Source organism: Yamadazyma tenuis, chromosome 5 (genome assembly GCF_029203305.1).
Source record: "Yamadazyma tenuis chromosome 5, complete sequence".
Lineage (NCBI taxonomy): Eukaryota > Fungi > Ascomycota > Pichiomycetes > Serinales > Debaryomycetaceae > Yamadazyma > Yamadazyma tenuis.
The window spans coordinates 802,175-825,674 of record NC_089465.1 but is presented as its reverse complement, the minus strand read 5'-3'; the positions used below and the strand labels follow the sequence as shown (position 1 = coordinate 825,674).

Here is a 23,500-nt window from a genome sequence, read left to right as displayed (position 1 = left end):
CAGGGACGCCGATAACAGAAGAAAGAACAACTACTGTGCTTAAACAGGGTTTAGCAAATCTAGCAACAATCTCGATTTCAGCTGCACAATGCCGCACACGTTTCATGGCTCCCAAATGACAAGAATGGCATGCCACGCATATAAACCGGTATGTGACAATAGAAGGGATATTTTCATAGACTGGGAGACTCATTTCATGAGCACCAAATATTTACCTGCAACTGACAAAACTAGCAATCACTCCCAGTAACCTCTATACTCATTCACCATCCTTTATACCCTTGCCATATACTTTTTCATGTCTTATTATCCTTTCTCGGTTATCTTACTCAACGCATGGCTGCAAAAAAAAAAATGGGTACCACACACCGCGAAAACGTTCTCCCCACGTGGTGGAAGCTATACAAGCGTTAGCAACTGATTTTGTTGAAAAGAAAATTTAATCACACGAGCCTTCAATTAAACTCGTGCTTTAATCTTACTGCACTTGCGTGGTACCAATTTGTCACACGTTGGATACTCCTAAACAATTTAAACTTCAGCCCTACTCCAGGTGCCCATACCACAAGGCAGTATTGGTAACACAAAATCCTATTTGGTAAAGTTTTTTTAGGGTTCTTGTGTTAGGAATAGCCACGTTCGATAACTTTATTGAAACTTATAAAAACTTGGGCATACGCTTGCTGCCAAAGCCGTAATAATAAATTTCTGCTTGTATTCAAAATATTATTACCCATGCCTAACAAAAAGTTCCCACCGCCTCCGGTGTTGAAGACAACAATTATCCAACTCAACAAGGAGTTGGATCAACATAATAGTAGCTTCGAGATATTAACTGATTACCACCACAATGATGAACAGGACCACCAATTACCGTCTGAACTTCCATTCTCTTCCCCTTTGATGACAACGGGTGAGTCCAAGAAGAAAAGAAGAAGATCCACCAGCAATTTCAACGAAGAGGAGTTGGCAAAACGAAAGATGGAAACCAAACAATTACATTCACTTATCGAAAAGAGAAGAAGAATCAAGATCAATAGAGAGTTTGAAGCCTTGAAGTATTTGATACCTGCTTGCAGAACTAGCAAGTCTCCTGGGGAGAAGTCCGTCAATAATAATTCCAAGATTGATGGGATGTACAAGTTGACAATCTTGAAGAGTTCGGTTGAATATATCATGTACCTTCACCATTTAATACAGAAACAACTGGAGTTACTAAGACTGTCAGATGCTGAGTTTGACTTTGACAATACCTTCACTAAATATCCTTTGAATGTCAACGATTATAGAAACATCGACAAAGATTTCAGCTTCAAGAAGTTACTAGAGGAAGCAAACGGCCAATTGAGTGTCGACCACAACGAATTGACAGGATTGGGAAGCAGCAGTAGCAGAAGTTCAACCAGCTCTGGAAACCTACCAATTACTTTCGAAGATACCAATCTCGAATTCAATGACAATGAAGATGAAGATTCTTTCCAGCTCCCTAGCCCCATTATAACACCCGACATGCCTCCTAACAGATTCAGATACAACTCAAAGTTCCAGTTACCTGATCCGGCCTTGTCGTTACCACAAAAGAAGCTTTTCAAAAGCCCTCCTAAACTGGTTGTTATAAATGGGGATATTGATGAAGAAATTAATGCCACCAAAACGTTACTTAGCTTGAGAAAGAGTTCAATTGACAACTTGTTGAATTGATTTACGTACGTGAATAAAGAACTTTCCTATGGTCTTCTGTAGAGCAAGAATCCGGATTTAACACCCACCTTGGTGTACAATAACTGTGCACGATGGTTTTCAAATTGAGTTGACCAGTAGACGTTGGGACAGTTCAATTTGTCAGCTTCACCATAAACATATTCGATCAACTTTCTTCCTACCCCTCCTAATCGGCTGTTTGGACTAACGTATAAGTCTCCCAAGTAGGTCTTGTCTTGTTCAGACCAAGTGTAGATATGAGTGAGGTACGTGACAAACCCAATTAATTCTCCATTCACCTCTGCAACTGCCGCGTAGGAAGCAATATTGGGATCTAAGAACCTAGAAAAAGTATTTTCAGTTGCCTCTTTGGTGACTTTATCAAGGCCCTTGTAGAATTCGAGGTACGATTGTTCAGGATCACACCACAATTTAGTCCAGGCCTCTTTATCTTTCAATTCAATTGGTCTAATAACTACTGACATTGTTAGGATATTATTTTCTCAATGATAAGGTTAGGAAAATGATTGAGATTTTATAATTGAGACCAGGGGGATACAACTGCCAATTTTGGCAAATATGGCGATCCAGTAAATCCCGCCTGCTTTGGCTATGCTTCTGATGTGAGTCAGATACAGTCATGGGGTGTTGTGTTGTCGCTAGTTTCCTTTATTGCTTAAACCCCTCTCTTATTAAAAGTCCATACTAGGCTTTTGTTCTTGCGGGAACAACTGTTGAACACTAGAAATTTTATGCATATTGTCAGCTATACGTAGCAGGTCTGCTAGCCACTTTACAAAGATGAATAGGCTAGCAGAACTGTCAGCATGATGAATTTTCATTGATTCACCATATTTCTGACTCAGTTTGTTTAGGAGAGGTGTATCGCCGATAAGGACTTCGGATTCCGTAAATAAGCATATTAGCGGAAAAGCCCTCTCTTTCCTAAACTGGGGGGCATTTATCTTGCTGCTAAAGTACTAAAAGAAGACCCTCTTGGCGGGTTTCAAATGGTAGTTTCAAACTGATTGCATGCGTTTGAACATTTAGAAATCTTGCTCACATCTCTTCTTCTTTCTGGGACGATTATGTACAGTCATATATTGAGATATTTGCATAAAACAGTCGTTAATCTATTTACAGGTAGTGACTTTTTCAAGTCCTCCATTTTATATTTTGCTTTCAAGAGAAATCTCCAAATAGCTCGTCGATTAAGAACGCATCAACAACCGATTTTTGAGTTAGCTCCCCATTGGCTCCAAGAAATGGGGATTGTTCAAAGTTGAAATTTGGGCTTTGAATGTTCATATTTCCCATTTGCTTACTCATTTCAGGTGGAACTCTTGTAGCCTCTGGATATGAAAAGCTGGTTTGAGGAATATCATGACCCAAAAAGTCTTCGGCTTCATTGACAGAACCATCACGGACTCCAAGTAACTGCAACCAGATGTTATCGACTTCTTCCAGAGGAATTCCATTATCACCCATATCAGAACTCATTGTGTTTCTTCCATCATTAGTGGTTCTATCCATCGATTCCTTTTCAAAGTTAGAGGATACAGTACTTGAATAATTAGTATCATTAAAAGGTGATATATCTGTCTCTTTGTATGGGTTGACCAAAGAAGAATCAAAGAGGTCTGCGTCGTTTCTGGTGTAAGACTTGTCGATATTTGGGTTCAGACTGGATAACTTTGCTTTTGTTTCAAGACATAAGTTCAACAATTCTTGTAACTTATCAACCTTCTCAAAATCGGCAAAGATTGGGAATGAAGCAGATCCATTGTAAACAATTTCTCTGAAATCTGGAGACTTGATGAGGCTCAAGAAGAATTTATTCACTCGTGAAATCATCCAGGAGTAATAGTATTTTTTGCTGTATGCATCTGCAATGCTCGTCAAACAGCTACTTATTTCAAGTAATTTATGAAACAAGCTGCATAAACTATCAAAATTTCTTCTGTATTGCATATCGGACCGGAATAATAACATATGGTTTGGGGCATCCATACTAGCGATAATATTGATCTTGATTCTCACCATTAAGGACAACAAAAATAATGTTGCCTTATGTAAAAGTGATTGTATACCAGGTACCAACACAAAATCAATAGTAGGTTCAACACTCTTTAGGTTGACCAATTCAAAATAGAAAGGAAACAACACCAACAAAACTTTGTTCATCAAGTTGAAAAGGTAATAGAATGCCACTTCAAATAGCTTCTTCTTTTCGAAATAGTTATACAAGTGGAAATATAAGGTACAAATGAAATGGGAAAATTGCAATTGAATCTTATACTTGGTCAAGTTGAGCATAGTATTTGTCTCCTGTGAAGCATCAAACTTACGAACCCAAGAAGTTATGAGTCCATCTTGTGGATTAAATAAAGTGGCTCTCAAATACCGAAGCTTTTTGCAGAGTGTGGTCACATTATAAGTAGCGTTGACATCAAGTAATTCACTAATGAACCCAATCAAAGGCTTATAGCAGATTTCCATAAACTGATAACATTCAACCACGAATTTCTCTCTATTCAAATCAATCAAGTTTGAGTTCTCTTTTCGGAAAGTTGGATAAAGCGTGTCATAAGAAAACCGGCTCACATTTAAAGGGTCGCCATATTCCAATGAATGGTTAAGATCCAACATCAATAGCATTGACCACATTTTTCTAATCAAGTTCTTCGATTTTTCATCTTGGAAAACAGTGGTGTTATTTGGTTCACGGTGAATACCCAAACCGTAAGCCATTTGGAATAACGTAGTATTAAGTATTTGAGCTTCACCTTGCTCTGGACCATCTCCCTTTTCAGGCGCAAAGATGCTATACGTTCTAGTGACCAATACCAACTGGAAAATGGTGAGGTTAATGACTCCACACAAATTAAAAACACCCACACAGTCTTGAGACAACCTCGCAGCATCGAGGCCAATATTATGATTTAATAACATTCTAACTTCCTCAATTTCTTCTTCCATATAGTGGTCTTTTATTGCACTTTTGGTCCATTGATTCATTGGCAACAAAGCCAAATACGACAACCTTAGAAGTAAAAGTAGTATACCCAAGTACGCAAAATCCAACTTGGTCTTTATCCTTAAGCTCACAGGCCGCTCATCAAGTTCTGTTCCTTCAAGGAGTCTACAGACCTGAGACTTGAAGTCAGACTCATCGATAACTGGCATGAAAGTATACAAGGTTTTGAAAAACCTGTTGAGAAAGGTTAGAATGATTCTCTTTGATGGCAAGAACAACTCGATTTTTCTCTGTAGTTCAAAAAGTTCAGAAAACTTGGTTTCAGCTTTATTATTAAGAACATTAATGGGATTTAATATCGAGCTAGAGCGGTTCACTTTTTGAGGAGGCTCTTCCACTTCCATAGAATTGGAACCACTGCAAAGATGACAGTTGGGAAGCACACAAGTCTCGTTCTTGTGAACTAAAGGTTCCACGTTGTACAGGAAAAAACCATTGATCCTTCTTGTGTTAGCCTCACTCAAATCATTAGATCCGTAGAACCCCTTACCTTCCTGGTGCAATCTTTTGGCATATGCACCCATATACTTTAAGGCAGGATCCACCACATAGCATGCCTTCCAGGAGAAAAACCCAAAATTTTTCCTACCTAGTGGCTCGTGGTCAAACACTACACTTCCCTGATTAAGTAAGTTAAATGACTCATTCCAGCTATGCTCCTCCACCAATTGCATTAACTCGTCAAAATCATTCTCGTACCTCGCTTCCGTGGCGTGGTCCAATGAATACGAAGCAAGAGGAGGTTTACCATTTGGAGATGTTTCCCCAACCACGTCCCCTCTATCATTAACGATACTCTTCTGAAGTTCACCAATTCTCTCTTTCAAAATCTCTATTTCCAGTTCCAATGTCTTCTTTGAAGGCTTGCTCGCCTTCTTCTTGATTGATTTGGGATTGGGGTCCACATACACACATTCCTTGTTGTTAAACCTTATACAAGATGAGCAAGGAATGCCACGGTCACATTTAATTTTCCGTCGTTTACAAAAGGTACACACTGGCTTCACTTTACCCAGCTTGTCAAGTGTATCCCCCAGAACCGTTAAATCCTCTTGGAAATCCATAACGTATTGGGAATATAGAAGGAAAAGAACTATGCGTATAAACTGGAAGTTATGATACTAGATCTAAAGGTGGTTCCGCCGTCGCACTTTCCCATCCTCAGGGCTTTTATGCAGTAACCGCAAAATTGCCAATTGTGTAATAGACTATATACTATGAGCTAATAGAGGGTGATTGATCATCGTTCAACTGATGGGTGATTAATTCACTGATTTGCAATACCCAGTTGTTGGTAAACTTGAAATTCTCTGAAATGTCCACATCTTTGAAAATTGATCGAAGTTCGAGCAAGTTTATGCAGCGAATAAAGTAGTTCTGTGTCTTGAACACTCTCCACCCATAATAGTACCGGTTACTTAAGTTAAGAAGAAATTTGAAAAACACGGCATTGGTTTTGTTGAATAATCCTAGCAAATGTTCACAATTGTGGGTGTAATGGTTATTAATCAGTTGTCGCTTGAACTTGTTCAAAATCAAATTTAGTCTGATCATCATACCAGTGATGATTAAAAGCACACGGTGGATTAAATGTATCAATGAAGGAATGAATATTAGGTCTATGGTGTTTGCAAAGCATCCTTCTTTGGAAAAAATTGCTTTGCATAGCACAAGCATTTCTTTGAAAATTATTTGAAGCATATCGTCAAGAAGCTTATGGGTTAAAGTCCGATCTTCTAAGCTGTTATACAAGTGAAATTTGATTGAAAGTTTCACGAAACATCGCATAAGCCTAGACCTTATAGTTAACGTATTGATAATACAAATAGTGTATTTGTCATGAGCCCTTCTGATGAGGAGTGGCGTAAATGTTTTCTCATACGAATCGATGAGGCCCTGACTAGCCTTCTCAAAATTAGGAGAAGAGTAGTTTTCAAATAACAGTTGTGTGTCAGAATACAATTGCCCGGGGGATAAAATACTTGACAATATTTGAAGTGTTATTCTCTCTGTATTTTCGTTGAAATTGTTGGAGTTTTCTTTAGTATACTCAGGAATTTGGATATTGCAAATAGCCATTTTAAAGTTTTTGACACAATTTAAAGCTCCAAAATTTAAGAGAGATAGAGATATAAGATATGCTCCGATTTTCCGTCTCAAGTTCCTCTCCCTTTCTGAAAGCTTTGGGCCAAGTTCATGGAACACCTCGAGTTTTTGTGCCAATATGGAAATGATAACGTCAAACGAGTAAGGTTCATTCTCTCCTGAACCTAAAATATACTCGGGCCCATATTTTTGGTAGGATCGTATCATTAAGGCTAATTGAAGATTGCTTAGCGTAAGTGTGGAAAATAACCCCACCTTATTCAAACATTGTTGAGATAAATCAACTGCTTTCAAATCAATTGGATGTTTGAGCAAAAACCGAACATTGTCTTCATCTTCTTCTTCAAATTTAAGATTCTGCATCAAATTTGATTCATTCAAACTCTTGTTACATGTATACAAAGACACGTAGCTTAGCCTCAACATTATCAATAGAATTCCTATTTGGGTGAGATCAAATTTATCTTTAATCACCACCTGGCCCCTGTCCAAATCCTTTAAAATCCGGTCAACTTGATTCAAGAAATCATGTTGATCAAGAACATGTATAAATGGGTACAAGTAAATGAAAAATCGGTCCACCAACATGTCTATGATCCTACGATCAGGAAGAAACTGGCAAATTTGTTTCAGTAACTGAAATTCAGGTTGCACATAGTCCCCCATTGGGAACACATTAGAATTCAACGTTTCTAATCCCAATGGTAGTAGACTGGGGTTAAGGTCAGCCTCATCAATGGGTTTGAAATCATCGAGGTCTTCATCATCATGATATTTCATAGTGAATAATCTTTCTGTAGCCTCGGAACATCCAGCATCAGCTATCAGGTTTAAAAAGTTCAATTTCGAGTCCAATGATAAGTCTTTATACACCGCTTGTTGCATGGCATTGAGAAATCGATCACAATTGATGAACGACATCCATGATAGGGGAGGTGATTGTTTTCGTATAACCCCATCAGTTTTAACAGGATTATAAAGATCAAAGATATTGACTTCTAGTTTTCTCTCTGCTTCTGAAAATTCGAATGGGACAGGGTCGTCGAGCCCTATAATCTGACGCTGCTGAAGAGGAATAGCCAAGTATGCCGTAGGAGTTTTATCAGCTGAAGATATATTTGTGGTGCTTGAAGACGAGGTAGATGAGAAAGGAGATGACGGTGTGGAGCCAGTTGAGCTTATTTCCCTCTCCAAAGACCTAGCAACCAAAGATTTTGCGGAAGTTAGCTCTTTTTCTAGATTGGCTATATTCATTTGAGCTTCAGCTATCTGTTTTTCTACCTCCTGACTATCCAATAAGCTTAAGTCTTCGCCAACAGAAACCTGCTCATTAGCTTCTCTTGGTAAGAAGTCAAATGGCTGATATACACATTCGCCACCGTACTTGGAACACTTGGAGCACGGCTGGCCCTTGTCACATTTTATCTTTCTGGTTCTACAAGAAACACAAGCATTTATGGGTCTCATACGCTTTGGCTTATATCTGTTCATGCTGAAGGTATAAAGGTGTGTGTGAATGCTAGCACATGGATGGCGAGTGGAAGGAAGATGAGATAATTGGAATTGAGTTGGGTACTTATTGAAAAGGTGGAGTCGCAAGCGCTTAAATATGTGATTTTTTTGCGAGTATTGATGTAAAGCGCCAATGCTGCAAGAACATATATGTTATCATTTTCAATAAACTGTAAACCAACCCCAAGATCCAAGTATACTACGTTAAAATCCAAAAGGTATTCCCTATGTTCCATCATAACTCCATGATGTCTCTACTGGATAATCCAAATCACCATTCATTATTCATATAAATCAAACTACTAAACCTTAATGAACTCTTCGCTATCATAAAGCTCAGTATAAGCCTCACCCAAAAAGCGTTGAATATCGGACGTCTGCATTGCCCGTCCGTACCGCTTAAAAGCCTTTCGCGAGGCCAATCTGACAATGGCAGAAGACGCATAGCACGCCAATAAGGTGGAATCTTGAGCATTTAGCTTGGGTCCCTCGTTATCCCAAAGTCCAGCTTGGTAGTGGTATGACCAATTCACAAAGGTAGCCAAACATCCGGTAAGAGTATCACCTTGGCCTCCAATTCTTCTTGCCGAGCCACTAAGATCGTTGATGAGGTGGTTTTCACCATCCACGATGATCTCAGCATTCGATTTCCTCATCACAGTTACTCCCAATTTGGTGCTCAATTGACTTACAGCATTGAGAATGGGATCTAACCGAGTCTCTTTCAATATTGACTCGATACCAAAGTGGCTGGCGATTCTTTCAAACTCAATCAAGTTCGGAGTCAAGATAGCCTTTTTATACCCTTGAATAATAGTAGGATCCAAGCTCACCACGAAAAGGGCATCTGCATCCAAAATCACCGGCTTATTAGCAACCTTGATTTGCTCTAGAATCTTGATCATTGACTTTACCATCAATGAGTCTCTGCCAAACCCCGGTCCAATTATAAAGATGTCACACCTGTCGATAAGTCCAAGTACTTTGGGTAAGACTTTGGATTCGATAAACCCATCTAGTAGCTTAAAACTGGGCTTGATCACATCCTTGAGACTTAGTGTTCTCAATTCTTCCATTTGATCAGGCAGAAATTGGGAAGTGATCTCAGGATTGCCGGTATCGAACAAATATGGATGTACCATTAAGTCTGGAGAATACGACTTGATGATGGGAGCAGCCACCTTTTCGCAAATAACGTGGGTAAGATCACTACCAATTAAGGCACTCGCAGAAGATGCAAAATAAGGAGCACCAGTATAATCTTCACACCCACCAATCACCGCCACTTTCCCGGCCTGGCCTTTATACAAGTTGGGCAATAGTGGTTGAATTATAACCTTGGACAACTCAATGAGCTCTCTGTGACTCTTTCCTCTCAACATGGCGTTACATTTATTTTTCACAGCTGCTCGCCTTCTGCGGTGCTCCTTCGCGAGCAATTTACCTGCATATGCGAAAACCCACAATTTATCACCAATTAAACACAGTAAATTTTCCAATTTCCACTAGAACCGGGAAAAAAACATAATCCATTTCACAGCATGTTATCCAGATCATTGTTCCACAACAAACAAGTCTTCTTGCCATTGGTGACTGGCACCATTGGGGCGTTTGCTGCGTACCAATATTACTCCACCCTAATCACTAACGATACTGGAAAAACATTCACCGACCCCAACGACTGGGTGGATTTGAGATTGAAGTCCTCTGCCAACGTTGGTTCCAGCTCCAAGAGATTGGTTTTCCAATTGAACGAACAAACTGATGTTAGTGGATTGGTCACTGCTTCTTGTTTGTTGACCAAGTTTGTTACTGCAAAGGGTAGCAATGTTATCAGACCATATACCCCAATCAGTGACAACGACACCAAGGGAGTTATTGAATTTATCATCAAAAAGTACGATGGTGGTAAGATGTCTTCTCATATCCACGACTTGAAGCCTGGTGAAACCTTGTCTTTCAAAGGTCCAATCATCAAGTGGAAATGGGAACCAAACCAATACAAATCCATCTTTCTCATTGGTGGAGGTACTGGTATTGCTCCTTTGTACCAATTGATTCATGAAATCGCCAAAAACCCAGAAGATAAGACTAAGGTTAACTTGTACTACGGAAGTGTTGATTCCAACGATGTCTTGTTGAGAACCGAATTGGACCAAATTGTTGCTGAACACAAGGATCAGATCACCGTCGAGTACTTTTTAGACAAGGCCCCACCTAACTGGAGCGGAAGAACTGGTTTCATCGATAAGGACTTTTTGTCTGAAAAGTTGCCAGCTCCTTCTAAGGACTCCAAGGTATTTATTTGTGGACCTCCAGGTTTGTATAAGGCTATTTCGGGACCCAAAACCTCTCCAACTGATCAGGGAGAAGTCACGGGTATCTTGGCCGACTTAGGATACACTAAGGAACATGTCTTCAAGTTTTAGATATTCTCTTGACATTTACATATGCTTAAATATATTTATGCTACGGCTTTGACATCCTGCTTTTATGATTCGCAATTTGTGCGTAGAGAGTCTGCAGCTTGCAACTGTGATGGCGATAAAAACTTTAAAGATTGCAGTACAAGGATGCTGTCACGGTGAGTTGGATCTCATATATTCAAAGCTCATAGGAAAGAAGGTTGACTTACTTGTCATCACGGGAGATTTTCAAGCACTCCGAAACAACACTGACTTAAATGCCATCGCAGTACCTTCAAAATACAAATCCTTGGGACACTTCCACAAGTACTATTCGGGACAAAAGCGAGCCCCAATACCGACAATCTTTATTGGTGGGAATCATGAGTCGTCCAGTTACCTTACAGAGTTGAAGTATGGTGGGTGGGTAGCTCCCAATATATATTATTTGGGAGAATTTGGATGTTTGTGGTACAAAGGTTTACGTATTGTGGGGGCCAGTGGCATCTTCAATTACTCGTCATTTCTCGATAACAGGATAGAAGATGTACCGTTACCATACACTCCCCTGACCATACGGTCAGTCTACCACATGACACCCATGAATTATTTGAAGATGATGTTGATACAGTCTGAGTTGAACATAGATATAGTGGTGAGTCACGATTGGCCCCAGTATATTTACCACCAAGGCGGCTTGGATGGTCTTTTGAAGAAGAAGCCATTTTTCAAAGATGATATCAATTCCGGGCGTCTTGGAAGTCCTTTGTTAAAAAATGTGTTCAATCACTTGAGGCCAACATACTGGTTTCTGAGCCACCTCCACGTCAAGTTCGAAGTGGATGTTCCTGGTCACCAACAGTTGCAGAAAACAAAAAATACCGACGAAATCGACCTTGATATGGGGATGGATGATACAGAAGAAGAAGAAGAATCATCATCACTGTCTACTCATTTTCTTGCTCTTGATAAATGTGGAAAGCATAGAAGGCACTTGGAAATTTTCAATGTTCTGGTAGACAAGAACCATATTTCGTTTGACAAGGACGATTTCTACTATGATAGAAGAGCTATTGTTATCAATAAGCTAATGGGTCGGTTTGTAGTATCTGACAAGGGCAAACAGATCAAGCCCAAGGAATTGTTAGACAGTTCGTACACAATCAAAGTACTTAGGGTGCTTAACCAAGAAATTGAAGAGGAGCTAAATTCATTGAGTGTAAATCCAGAAGATTTTAAGGTGCCTTTTAATTTCAAAGTCATTGCTCCTAGCGGGCTTATTTCTCCTGATCTACAATTTTGGCCTAACAACCAAACAGAGGAATATTGTACAAAGTTTGATATTTCAAGGTGATGATTTCGCAGCTTTTTAGGGATGCGATAATTTATAATCCTAGTGATGACAATCATCAACTTGATTGGACATTTCCTCAAGGAAAACGGGTTCGAACAGACTTTTCAAAAGTTTGAAGAAGAGTATGGACAACCAATTTGTACTGAAACCCACGAATTGCCCAACAAGGAGACTTTGAATGAGATTATCAATGACCGGTTTAACTTCAAATCTATTCAACAAGAGATCAGTAAAATTGACACCCCGTTGGATAACAAAGACTTCAAGCCTTGGAAAACTCCATACCCCAAAAACCTTTATCTTGATACAGATATTGACCAGGTTATTGTTTCTGTGGATATTGTACTTCACAAAAATTGGGTGCTTTTATCTACGGCCAAGCAGAAGTTAATAATTGTGGATTTCAACGGGAAAATTGTGAACATATTTGACCAAATAATAGGACGCCTTGTGATCAAGAAAATAGTCAGCGATTCTTATGACAACGTTTATTTGGCTGGCATGAGTGGAGTGATCTACCATTTCAAGATAGAAGGCGAAGAATTGACTAAAGTCAATGAATTGCAAGTGCACAGAAGGCTAATAGTAGACATGAAAATAGTTGAAATTGACTCTGAACCATACTTGGTATCTTTAGGATTTGATAAGCTCATCAAGCTCATCAGCCTTCGGCAGTGGGACGTTTCAGCCTCATTTGAGATCAGTAATATTCCTTCCTGTTTCGATGTGATCAACTACCAGAATCAAGTTGTAGCACTTGTGGGCTATAATGAGAATACACTCTTGGACTTAGTTCACGCCAAATCCTCGAAAGAACTCGAAAGATTATATAGAATATCCATCAACGATGCCGAGTTCACCACCAGCAACTTTTCTCCCCGAATCATTAAATTTAACTGTTTTGATAAACAACTTTTAGTGGCCGTCGGCACATCTCATGAGCCATATATGCGGGTGATGGTTTTACCGATCACCGACTTTACCGCCACGAATGACATCCGAAGAAACCAGATCAGTAAGAACATTCTTACTATGTCACCCCAAGATAAATTTAGTATTCCAGTGATTAGCTGGAGAAAAGATGGCACTGGAATATGGGTTTTGGGAGATGACGGCATATTAAGAGGTATTAATTTAGCCAACGACAAGATTATTGAAATTCCTTGCCACAATGGTAGAGTCAAGTTTGTGGAAACCTACGACCTCGGAGGTGAGACTGTTGTCACCATCGGAGATGATAGACATATCAAAGTGTGGAAATAGCATACTTGTGGTATCCCACTTGCGCGACAGATGAGCAAATTTTGTGGGGAGCGTAGGGCAACAATTTTCATATGAGGATCAAAACCTCGGATAGCGCATTTATATATAAACTCCATAAGAACGTACATAATCCCTTTTTTAAAATAAAAAACTTCCCCATAAAACCTTGGAATTTGGATCTGACAATGTCGCTTAGTCCAATTGAGAAGGCAGCATCTGGAGCCTTGGCCTCGGTCATTGCTAATACGTTAGTATACCCACTAGATTTATCCAAGACATTAATCCAAACTCAGGTTGTACCAAAAAGCACACCCATTGACAAATCTTCCAGCATAGACAGTGTGTATCAACAGTCAAATGATCCTAAAGGAGAGAAGAAATACAAACACACGCTTGATGTTTTGAAGAGAATTTATGCCAAAAAGGGGATATTGGGCTGGTATCACGGATTGTTTTCCTCCATCTTGGGTACTGCTGCTCAGAACTTCTCCTATTTTTATTGGTATACAATTGTCAAGCGAGTTTATGCCAATATGCACAAGAAGATTCCCCACCATAAAGCATCGACGTTTACCGAGTTGTTTTTAGGAGCATTGGCAGCTGCCATCTCTCAGATGTTTACTATGCCCATTGGAGTAATTACTACCCAACAACAGACCGATAAAGACCATAACAACTTGTTCCAATTGGCTCAACAGGTCTACAAGAAAGACGGTGTCACCGGTTTTTGGAGAGGATTGAGAGTGTCGTTGGTGTTGTGTATTAATCCTTCCATTACCTATGGTTCGTACGAAAGATTGAGAACCTTGTTCTACGGGGAAAAACAATATTTGCTGCCAATAGAGAGTTTCTCGTTGGGAGTGGTGGCCAAGTCTTTAGCCACTGTTGTGACCCAACCGTTGATTGTCTCTAAAGCCATGTTGCAGAAGAAAGACTCTGATGACCCAGATCATGTTAGGTTTGATGGGTTTACTCACGCATTAGAACACTTGTGGCTGACAGAGAGATTCAAGGGATTATACAAGGGCATTGCTCCTCAGTTGGTGAAGGGAGTTTTTGTACAAGGGTTATTATTTATGTTTAAAGATCAACTCGACTTGTTCTTCATGTTTTTGTTGCAGTTATTGAAAGCTAAGAAGAAATGAGTTGACAATTATTATTATGATAGATTTATAAAGATGATGCATGGGGACAGAAAATAAAGAATCGACAAATTCACCTCATAAAGTTTGTTAACCCAATACTTTTAATGTATGTTTTAACCCCAGTATTTGAACTGTAAGCTTATCTTATCGATGCCTTAACAGAGGATGAGGGTTCGCGCCCTCGCATTTGGTGTCATTGGTACCACGACTGCTTTTTTTGTGTCTTCCTGCACACGACCGTTTGTGCGTCGTCCCTCCACCACTCCGCCAGAAAATTTTCTTTACTTCTCAAGCACTGAAAAAATTTAATACAAGTTTTAACTAACCGAAGAGTAAAATAATCAATCATGGGTAAAGGAAAGCCAAGAGGATTAAACGCCGCTAGAAAGTTGAGAGTCCACAGAAGAGAAAACAAGTGGGCTGACCAACAATATAAGTCCAGATTGTTGGGAACTGCCTTCAAGTCGTCTCCTTTCGGTGGATCTTCTCACGCTAAAGGTATCGTGTTGGAAAAGATTGGTATTGAATCCAAGCAACCAAACTCCGCTATTAGAAAGTGTGTCAGAGTCCAATTAATCAAGAACGGTAAGAGAGTTACTGCTTTCGTTCCAAACGATGGTTGTTTGAACTTTGTTGATGAAAATGACGAAGTCTTGTTGGCCGGTTTCGGTAGAAGAGGTAAGGCTAAGGGTGATATTCCTGGTGTTAGATTCAAGGTTGTTAAAGTGTCTGGTGTTTCTTTGTTGGCCTTGTTCAAGGAAAAGAAGGAAAAGCCAAGATCGTAAATCAATCTATCCTTCATCATATTATATTTTATTATTCCTAGAATATAACAAGATATTGTATATTTTATATTGCCGTTCCAGTGGTTAATGCATAAAAGATTAAAATCGTGGCCTGTAATTATACAAGTATATTAGTTGAACTTTACCTAATTAAATACCTAAGTTTCTACCTTCAATAGAGGGACCTGACTTCTTATTAATCTTTTTCTTAAGGTTAAGTTTTTGGTTAATTCTCTTGAATCTTTCATCACTATTCCCACCACCATTGAACTTTCTTTGAAGCACTTCAGGGTTGACTTTGGGGGCAATCTTGTAAGCCGTGGTTCTGGCAGCAGGGATGGCAGCCCTATTTCTTCTCTCAGCACTTTCTTCATATAAAGTTTTAGCTTCTTGAGTCTTAGGCTTGGATGATGATAACTTGTTACTGAATTTAGTTTTGTTATATTCCTGAAATTGGATACTTCTATCCTTGTACGAGTCACTTTTGTTTAAGATGGGTCTAGTCCAATCTCCAATCAACTTATCAACTATTCTCTTTAAGTTGGCTTCGGTTCTTTTGCTTCTTTGATAAAACACCATGACTTTTCCCATTCCAGATGCAACCAAATGGTCAGTCTTGATGGGTAAATCAACCAAAGCAGTGATCAACTCTTTCTGAATCTGGTAAGCTGGCATCGACGAATCAGGTAAAGGTTCCAACCATAATCTTACTGCTTCTAATAAATTATTATCCAAAATCGAAATGGCTAAGTCGGCCTTTGACAACACATTGATCACTTCTCCAAGCATCTTCAACTTTTCAGTGGCTACTGATCCTTGTAGGTTCTTTTCAGCATCTGAGTTGGCAGCTTTAATCATCTTGTCCTTCAAGTAATCAATCTTGTCATCTTGCATCCGCTCCAAGTCATCCTCGTCGGCCTTCCGCCGCTTTGTGGCAGTCTTCTTGATCGCAGCTGTCATTTTCTCTTCCAACAATCGTCTCTTTCTCAGAGCTGGATCTTCATTGGCAAATTCATCAGTAGGTTGCTCGTTATCATCACCATAGTCTGCCACCGGGGCTGGAGCTCCAACTGGTTCAGAAGTTCTTGTAACTTTACTTCTTCTAATGTTCTTCTTCTTGGTCTGCTTGGTCGCACCTTCGGTATTTCTGTGGGCTTGTATGGTATATACATCTTCATCGTATTCACCTATGTCGTTTTCGTTTGAAGAAACCACCTCTTTGTCATTATCTATAGGTTGATCATCCTCATTTCCATCTGAATTGAGATCTGGATCGATGTCTGGGAACTGATCATTCACATCCTCCTCTTTGAACATATCATTTATATCTTCAGTCTCTGACATGGTTTCTGTTATTGGCTTGTCTCAACACAAAAATTGTCAGTTCAGTGCGGACATTTTTTCCAACTTATCACCAACACATATAAAACTCAGGTACCAATAGTAATGTCACAATATATTGGTAAGACCATATCATTGATCTCCAACAAGCAGCTTCGTTATGTTGGGGTATTGGATAATATAAGTGCTGAGGATGCTACCATTGCCTTGAAATCCGTCAGATCATTTGGAACTGAAGGAAGATTTAGTCAGGCAGGTCAACCCAACTTGGAAGTGGCCCCAGGAAATGATATTTATGACTACGTGGTTTTCAGAGGTAATGATGTTAAGGACTTGAGTGTTTTGGATGCTCCTTTGGATCAAATTACTCCTGAACCTACTCCTACACCAACTCCTCAACCTGGTGCAGTCCCACATGCCCCAGTGCAAACCGCTGCTCCTGTTGCCCAACCTCACCAAGCATCTCCTCAACGGGTTCAGCCAACACCAACAACCACCGAGCCTCCAACCAAGGCCTCTCCTGCCCAGCCAGTTCCTGCCGCAGTTCCTGAACCAAGCAACGCTCAACCCAAGACGAAGTCCGACAAGAAACTCGAATATACCGAAGACTTTGACTTTGAAACAGCCAACTCCAAATTTGTCAAGGAGATTGAGAGTGAAAAGGAAAAGCCCACCTATCAGAAGTCATCTTTCTTTGATAGTTTACTGGGTTCCACCGACGAAAAAAGTGGTATGAGATGGAATGAAGAGAAGCAGTTGAACTATGATACATTCGGTGAGAGCTCTGTGGATAATGGTAGAGGCAGGGGCAGAGGAAGAGGGGGGTACAGAGGAAGAGGAAGGGGAAGAGGAAGGGGACGTGGTAATGGTAGAGGAAGAGGAAACTATGAAAAGACTCCTGAATGGGCCTGAGGTTATGTATTCCACCTTAATTATGTAAGTCTGTTGTAGGTTAGCATGTTTGCAAGAAATAAAATACTTATTACAATGGTGAACCATCCTCCTTGTAAGAAATTGCATAGGTTAGCGGTTATAATGGCAATTTCCAAAGGAATGAATACGGCGAATCCTATGGCTGCAAATTTGGACTGGTAGACTATGACCAATGTAATTTCAACCAATATAGTTGTGATGATAAAGTCCATTGCGATTGCAAGACTGTAAGCGTAAGTGATTCTGGTGGTGTCTCTGAACACTAAAGCTGCAGCAATTGGTCCAAGCATAAGAATATAATTGATGAAAGGAATAAATACCTTGTGAGAATTAACCAATTTTTGCACCTTTAATTTGGGAAAACTCCTACAGTGAATAAGTTGGTTAGTGATGGTGAAGACCCCCAGAAATGCTGATTGACTTGCCACAATTGTGGATAGTGTTGCTTGTGCAAGAATAAACCAGAATAGTGGACTCGATGGTCCACCAGGGATAGAACTGTAAAACACATTTTGGCTGGTATGTTTATGGTTCACAATATAAGCTGCTTGTCCAAAGTAACTAAGCATTAAACAAGGGTACACAAAACATGCCATATTTAGCTGGATAGCTAGTCTATTAACCGTCTGGAAGTCTGTGAATAAGGTTTCTGCTCCTGTAACCGTTAAAAAGGCACTGCTCAAGCACCTAATCCCATACTTTCCCACAAAACGATAAGTAAATATAGGGTTGAATGCTTGCACTATTTGAGGTTCCATGAGTATATTGTATACTCCAATAAAAGCCAAGCATATTAACCAAACGAATATTATTGGAGAAATCATCAGCGTGACAATGGTAGCACTCTTGAATCTCTGTAACATAAGCATCACCAACAAGATACAAACACCCAAATACATATATCCAAACCCAGGACATGCTATTTTTATACCTTCTACTGCACTCAATACAGAAGTTGTGGGATTTAGAACAGCATTGGATAAGACAAGTGAGCAGCCAATGAAACATATGAGTTTTATAATCCAGTTGTATTTGACGGAAGCTATTTTGGCAAGCACCGCGATATGACCTCCTTTACCTCGATAACTACCCACATACACCACTACCAATAAGTACTTAACAAGTACAATGACTAAAAATAGGTAAAATATCACAGATACTGATCCATATATGTCTTCTCTTTCATGATTGTGAAAAGTGCACATGGTATTGAACGAGTACAATGGAGAAGTGCTGATATCACTAAATGTCACTCCGAGCATGGAAATACAACCAAACCACGTGGTTTGTGTAGTATGGGCTTTTGGTACAATACTTTCAAGACTAAAGTCCTCTTCACTTTCTTCACTTTCACTTGAAATTGCTCCATAGTAACGATGGTATTCGTTAATCCTTGTTAGTTCGGTGATGCTTATTATGGACTGTTGCTTCTTCACTGTCATTATAAAAAGCAGGTATATAAATACAATATAGAGCATGGACAGTTTATTTAAACTAGCCAGCATGTGTTTGAGACTGATTAGGCTATTTCTGCTCAAGTTTCATTCCTACTTGCGCTCGCTGCCATAATTACCTCAGTGGCTGCGAATTTTGTTGATAGTTTCCAAAACCAGAAATTGGTTCCTGAATGACTATTAATAATTGAGGTATTTTCTAGTCGATTTCTTCCTTGTCGATATTGCATCAGTTCTCTCGGCTAGGGGTAAAAGGTTACCGTTGGTTTCTTATTTTGGTGATCACCTTGGTATTGGTTTCATATTCGCTCACGGGAACTTACCCGAAAGGAACAAGTCCTTGTACCTGTTGTCACACTCATATCACTGTTTAAAGTTTGGAATTCCCCGATCTTGCCTGAAAACAATTTAACTTTGCTTTGACATTGAAGAACCCTGACGTGATTATTTCAGTGCGCTTTAAATAGGGAGCTTATTATGACCTTCAAAGCCTCAGAGTTGCGCTAGAAAAAACCCTCAAAAATTGCGTCCTCGTTTCCACTTTCCTCTGTACTACCAACCATTTGGGCTGCCACTTAAATGCTTGTGACTATCTGTTTAATTGCGCATTGTTACAGACCTATGTCCGCACTATGACACCAATTTGAGTGGTTCCGCATCCGATTGCAAACTTGTGCGGCTTATAGCTCAAACCAAAAACAAAACGCGTCGCGAATGTAGTCAAAAACCAAATCTCAACCACTGTTCAACGATGGCATTTGCTAGAGATAGGATCAACGCCTTCCCTGAGGGCAACTCACTCGTCGAGTACAACCCTCATATAAATAAGCTCCTTGTTGTGAACAGTGTGGGGATTTTGAAGATTTTTAAAATAGATAACCCTGAACTAGAGCCTACATCTGTTGATGTGCTTGAAAATTTAACAAGTCTTTCTTCTTCTAACGACAAGTTATTGGTCGCCAATACGGCTGGACACTTGGAATTAGTAGACTTGAATACCAACGAGTCTAAGGGGATTGTTTACAGATCTGAGTTGCCTTTGAGAGATTCTGTTTTAATCAATGAAGGTAAACGTCTTGTTTGTGGAGGAGATGATGATAAGTTGATCATCATCAACTTAGAAGAAGGTAACTCCTCCTCCTCCATCAAGCTTCCTCAACAGGTTGTCAATATCAGCTATTGTATGAATGCTGAGATCTTAGCAGTCAGTTTATCCAATGGTGATGTGCAGATCTACTCAACGATAAATGAAGAGCCCAATTTGCTCGAAACCTTGAAATCAGCCGTTTCAAGTAAAATCCATTCTTCTATGGATGAAATCGACTATTCAGACGATCATAAACATGAGTTGGTTGCCACAAAATGTCAGTGGCTTAGGAATGGTGAATTTTTGTTGACACCTAGCTCCGAAGGAATCAGAACCTACAATAGAGACTGGGAACTTGAAAAGGAATTTAAATTTGGAAATGATGCTGACAGTATCATTGACTTCAAAGTATCTTCCAATGGTAGGTCTGTAGCTGTGTTAAACAAGGATTTCAAAGTTGTGGTATTCGATTCTGTCTCTGGTGATGTCACCAATAAGTTTGACTTGGAAAATAGTGAAGACTTGTTTATCAATTTGGAGTGGTACAAAGACCAGCTCTTTCTTGGTAGCAATAAAGGTGTTGTCACACAAATCAAGGATTTCATAGACTCTGCTTCAAAGGGATCTTTGGGTGATATTGATGATGATGGTGGGAGCAACACGGATGTGTTAGCCAGTAATTCTGATGCTGAACCAAACGGTATTAACAGAAATGCATTTGACGATTCTATTATAGATGCTGAAGATGAAAGCGATGAAGATTTTCCCTACTACAACAAAGATGTTGGATCTGTTTTGGATCGCCATAAAAAGCGTCATAGAGGTAATGATGGTAAGATTACAATTAGTCAATCAGCTGTTGAAGGAGATCTCTTGCCATACTCACCTGGTTCGACACCCTTCAGTAGATCTGCTAATGTTGAAAGGCGTTATTTAACTATGAACTCGATTGGTTATGTGTGGGTGGTTAAGACTGATGAAACGGAAGGTCTGCAACAAAGTATTACCGTTTCTTTCTTTGATAGATCAGTCAACAAAGATTATCACTTCAATGATTACCACAAATTTGATTTATGTGGCATCAATCGTCATGGGGTGTTATTAGGACACTCCAACTACCAATCAAGTAAGTCATATGGCTCATTGTACTATAGAAGTCATGAAAGTGACCAAGAGAGCTGGGATAAAAAAATCCCTTTACACACCGGAGAGTATCTTACCTCCATCTCCATAACTGATAACGAAGATTCCATTGTGGTTGTGGGAACTTCCCTTGGGTATTTAAGGTTCTACAATCAGCAGGGCTTGTGTGTGAATATCATCAAAGTCAACCCAATCGTTTCTGTCATTGCATCAAGTATCAACTCCATTTTCCTCGTATCTCGGTTGTCAGTTAACTTGTATTCCTTTTCCATTATCAATTGTTATGATTACAAGTTCATTCAGCAAGATGCTATATTACCGTTGAAATCAGATTGGAAGAGCCCATTGATAAAGGGGATCTTTTTCAATGAATACAATGATCCATGCCTTGTTCCAGGAAATGATGATACTTTGATGATTTTGTCGTCATGGAGAGAACCATCCAACAGTAAGTGGATACCGATTTTGAACTGTGCCCAGGAAGTGACCGATAATAATAATGCCAGTAAGAAGAACTGGAAGTGTTGGCCATTAGGATTATTCGGTGACAAATTAAACTGTATTTTGCTGAAGAATAATGACCAATACCCAGGGTTTCCGTTAGCCATGCCGATTGAACTCCTGATCAAGATGCCGATTAACCACATAGACACTAGTCAATCAGAACAACAAGAGGACGAAGATTACGAAGAAAACTACGTGAAAGCTAAAGCCATGGGCATAATCACCAATGACTCCCTAACTGATCAAGACTACCAAGAATTCAACGACGAGATCAGTGACAAGTTAGCCTACTATAGCAATTTGTTTGACAAATCCTTGTTAAAATTGTTTGCTGATACTTGCAAGCAAGGTAATTTACCCAAGTCATACTCCATTGCCAAATTGATGAAGAACGATAAGGCATTAATTGCAGCCTCAAAAATTTGCCAGAGATTTGAGTTCAATAATTTGGCCGTAAAAATCGGTAAGTTGCGGGACAGTTTGGTTGATTTCGATGATGTAGAATAAAGTTGTGTGAATTTTTTGCATGAATATAGTACAAGTTGTATATTTGTTAATATGTACAGTCAAACCTGACTTAGTTGAATTGTCTCTTAACGAAATGGAAAATGATGGGAACTACCCACAAGGTACCGGCAATGATACCGGCTGTTTTCAAAGTGTCGGTGGCGTACTGTTCTTGAATTTTCTTCTGCTCTTCAGAAACTTGTCCGTCAAACATTGTGATTTGGTTTACTTTCAGAGTAATTGCTCGAAAATTTTTATGGCGCGGGTGAGTCGACACACGATTTGGTGATCCTAAACGTACTTGCAAGAATTACTGTGATGGCACAAAATGACTTCTTATAAACCTTTTCAACTTGAAGATCTATATGACATTAATTCTATAAATTTGGACCCATTAACAGAGAATTACCCCCTTGACTTCTACTCGGAATACTTGATCAAATGGCCCTCGTTATTTTTCAAATCTGTAGAAATCAGTGACAATTCAACCTTTGGTGATACTAGTGAAATAAGCGGGTATATGATAGCCAAAAATGAAGGAAAGCTTTCCAAGCTTGAGTGGCATACGCACATTTCGGCTGTGACAATTCACAATCAGTATAGGCGAGTTGGATTGGCCTCCGATTTGTGCATATTCCTTGAAAATATCGTTAATAAAGATCCTGATAACACCCTTTTCATCGACTTGTTCGTTCGGGTAACAAACACATTGGCACTCCAATTGTATGAAAAATTGGGTTACAGTATTTACAGACGAGTAGTGGGGTACTACGGGAGAAATCTACCGCAAGATACAAAGCATTTAGACGATGAAATTGACGGTTATGACATGAGAAAGCTGTTGCCCGCAGATGTAAACGACGAGACTATCAGGCTAAATGGACATAAGGTGTGTGTTCTTCCACAGGACGTTGTGTTTTGAGGAATTCACTTGGATAACATTGCTTATCGAATGACATTGATTACTTGATTACAATGGAGGTTATTTGTTACAAGAACCTGATCATATTAATGGTTTGGTACTGTTCATATGTTGTTCATGTCGTTTGTTTCGATAAATAACAACTCATACAATGACCATTTCATCATTGATTTTTTTTGCAACCAACTTGTTTTGCGAGAATATTAACCAAAGAAAAGCTCGATTGGGGCAGACCAGCTACAACCCAGACTTTCAACCCCTTGTATATAGAAAGTACACGTCTGATGAATAAGTATATTGA

At 39.5% G+C, this 23,500-nt stretch overlaps 12 protein-coding genes across 12 annotated transcripts; 6 read left to right on the top strand and 6 right to left on the bottom strand. All coding sequences in view use genetic code 12, as the record gives it.

Moving 5' to 3' along the window:
- Positions 1 to 735: 735 nt before the first annotated feature.
- PSN45_004066 (uncharacterized protein) lies at positions 736 to 1,701 on the top strand (the record flags this gene model as incomplete). Its single annotated transcript, XM_006686112.2, has 1 exon — positions 736 to 1,701. The coding sequence occupies one exon, from the start codon at positions 736 to 738 to the stop codon at positions 1,699 to 1,701; it is 966 nt and encodes a 321-aa protein (XP_006686175.2).
- A 26-nt stretch (positions 1,702 to 1,727) lies between these two features.
- Positions 1,728 to 2,186, bottom strand: HPA3_2 (D-amino-acid N-acetyltransferase; the record flags this gene model as incomplete). The annotated part of the gene is made up of 1 exon (XM_006686113.1): positions 1,728 to 2,186. The coding sequence occupies one exon, from the start codon at positions 2,184 to 2,186 to the stop codon at positions 1,728 to 1,730; it is 459 nt and encodes a 152-aa protein (XP_006686176.1).
- A 697-nt stretch (positions 2,187 to 2,883) lies between these two features.
- PSN45_004064 (uncharacterized protein) lies at positions 2,884 to 5,802 on the bottom strand (the record flags this gene model as incomplete). Its single annotated transcript, XM_006686114.1, has 1 exon — positions 2,884 to 5,802. One exon carries the CDS (start codon positions 5,800 to 5,802, stop codon positions 2,884 to 2,886), a length of 2,919 nt encoding a protein of 972 aa, XP_006686177.1.
- A 151-nt stretch (positions 5,803 to 5,953) lies between these two features.
- PSN45_004063 (uncharacterized protein) lies at positions 5,954 to 8,335 on the bottom strand (the record flags this gene model as incomplete). Its single annotated transcript, XM_006686115.1, has 1 exon — positions 5,954 to 8,335. The coding sequence occupies one exon, from the start codon at positions 8,333 to 8,335 to the stop codon at positions 5,954 to 5,956; it is 2,382 nt and encodes a 793-aa protein (XP_006686178.1).
- Positions 8,336 to 8,658: 323 nt separating this feature from the next.
- On the bottom strand, positions 8,659 to 9,738 carry PSN45_004062 (ADP-dependent NAD(P)H-hydrate dehydratase; the record flags this gene model as incomplete). Its single annotated transcript, XM_006686517.1, has 1 exon — positions 8,659 to 9,738. The coding sequence occupies one exon, from the start codon at positions 9,736 to 9,738 to the stop codon at positions 8,659 to 8,661; it is 1,080 nt and encodes a 359-aa protein (XP_006686580.1).
- A 159-nt stretch (positions 9,739 to 9,897) lies between these two features.
- Positions 9,898 to 12,115, top strand: DBR1 (lariat debranching enzyme; the record flags this gene model as incomplete). The annotated part of the gene is made up of 3 exons (XM_066158209.1): positions 9,898 to 10,770; positions 10,923 to 10,940; positions 10,967 to 12,115. The coding sequence occupies 3 exons, from the start codon at positions 9,898 to 9,900 to the stop codon at positions 12,113 to 12,115; spliced, it is 2,040 nt and encodes a 679-aa protein (XP_066014306.1).
- A 45-nt stretch (positions 12,116 to 12,160) lies between these two features.
- PSN45_004060 (uncharacterized protein) lies at positions 12,161 to 14,523 on the top strand (the record flags this gene model as incomplete). The annotated part of the gene is made up of 2 exons (XM_006686519.2): positions 12,161 to 13,368; positions 13,575 to 14,523. The coding sequence occupies 2 exons, from the start codon at positions 12,161 to 12,163 to the stop codon at positions 14,521 to 14,523; spliced, it is 2,157 nt and encodes a 718-aa protein (XP_006686582.2).
- Positions 14,524 to 14,870: 347 nt separating this feature from the next.
- rps23 (40S ribosomal protein uS12) lies at positions 14,871 to 15,308 on the top strand (the record flags this gene model as incomplete). Its single annotated transcript, XM_006686119.2, has 1 exon — positions 14,871 to 15,308. The coding sequence occupies one exon, from the start codon at positions 14,871 to 14,873 to the stop codon at positions 15,306 to 15,308; it is 438 nt and encodes a 145-aa protein (XP_006686182.1).
- A 150-nt stretch (positions 15,309 to 15,458) lies between these two features.
- On the bottom strand, positions 15,459 to 16,652 carry IWS1 (Transcription factor iws1; the record flags this gene model as incomplete). Its single annotated transcript, XM_006686120.1, has 1 exon — positions 15,459 to 16,652. One exon carries the CDS (start codon positions 16,650 to 16,652, stop codon positions 15,459 to 15,461), a length of 1,194 nt encoding a protein of 397 aa, XP_006686183.1.
- Positions 16,653 to 16,754: 102 nt separating this feature from the next.
- On the top strand, positions 16,755 to 17,561 carry PSN45_004057 (uncharacterized protein; the record flags this gene model as incomplete). The annotated part of the gene is made up of 1 exon (XM_006686521.1): positions 16,755 to 17,561. One exon carries the CDS (start codon positions 16,755 to 16,757, stop codon positions 17,559 to 17,561), a length of 807 nt encoding a protein of 268 aa, XP_006686584.1.
- Positions 17,562 to 17,581: 20 nt separating this feature from the next.
- PSN45_004056 (uncharacterized protein) lies at positions 17,582 to 19,024 on the bottom strand (the record flags this gene model as incomplete). The annotated part of the gene is made up of 2 exons (XM_066158208.1): positions 17,582 to 17,929; positions 18,206 to 19,024. 2 exons carry the CDS (start codon positions 19,022 to 19,024, stop codon positions 17,582 to 17,584), a joined length of 1,167 nt encoding a protein of 388 aa, XP_066014305.1.
- Positions 19,025 to 19,787: 763 nt separating this feature from the next.
- Positions 19,788 to 23,199, top strand: mcl1 (DNA polymerase alpha accessory factor Mcl1; the record flags this gene model as incomplete). Its single annotated transcript, XM_066158207.1, has 3 exons — positions 19,788 to 22,248; positions 22,352 to 22,435; positions 22,637 to 23,199. 3 exons carry the CDS (start codon positions 19,788 to 19,790, stop codon positions 23,197 to 23,199), a joined length of 3,108 nt encoding a protein of 1,035 aa, XP_066014304.1.
- Positions 23,200 to 23,500: the final 301 nt, after the last annotated feature.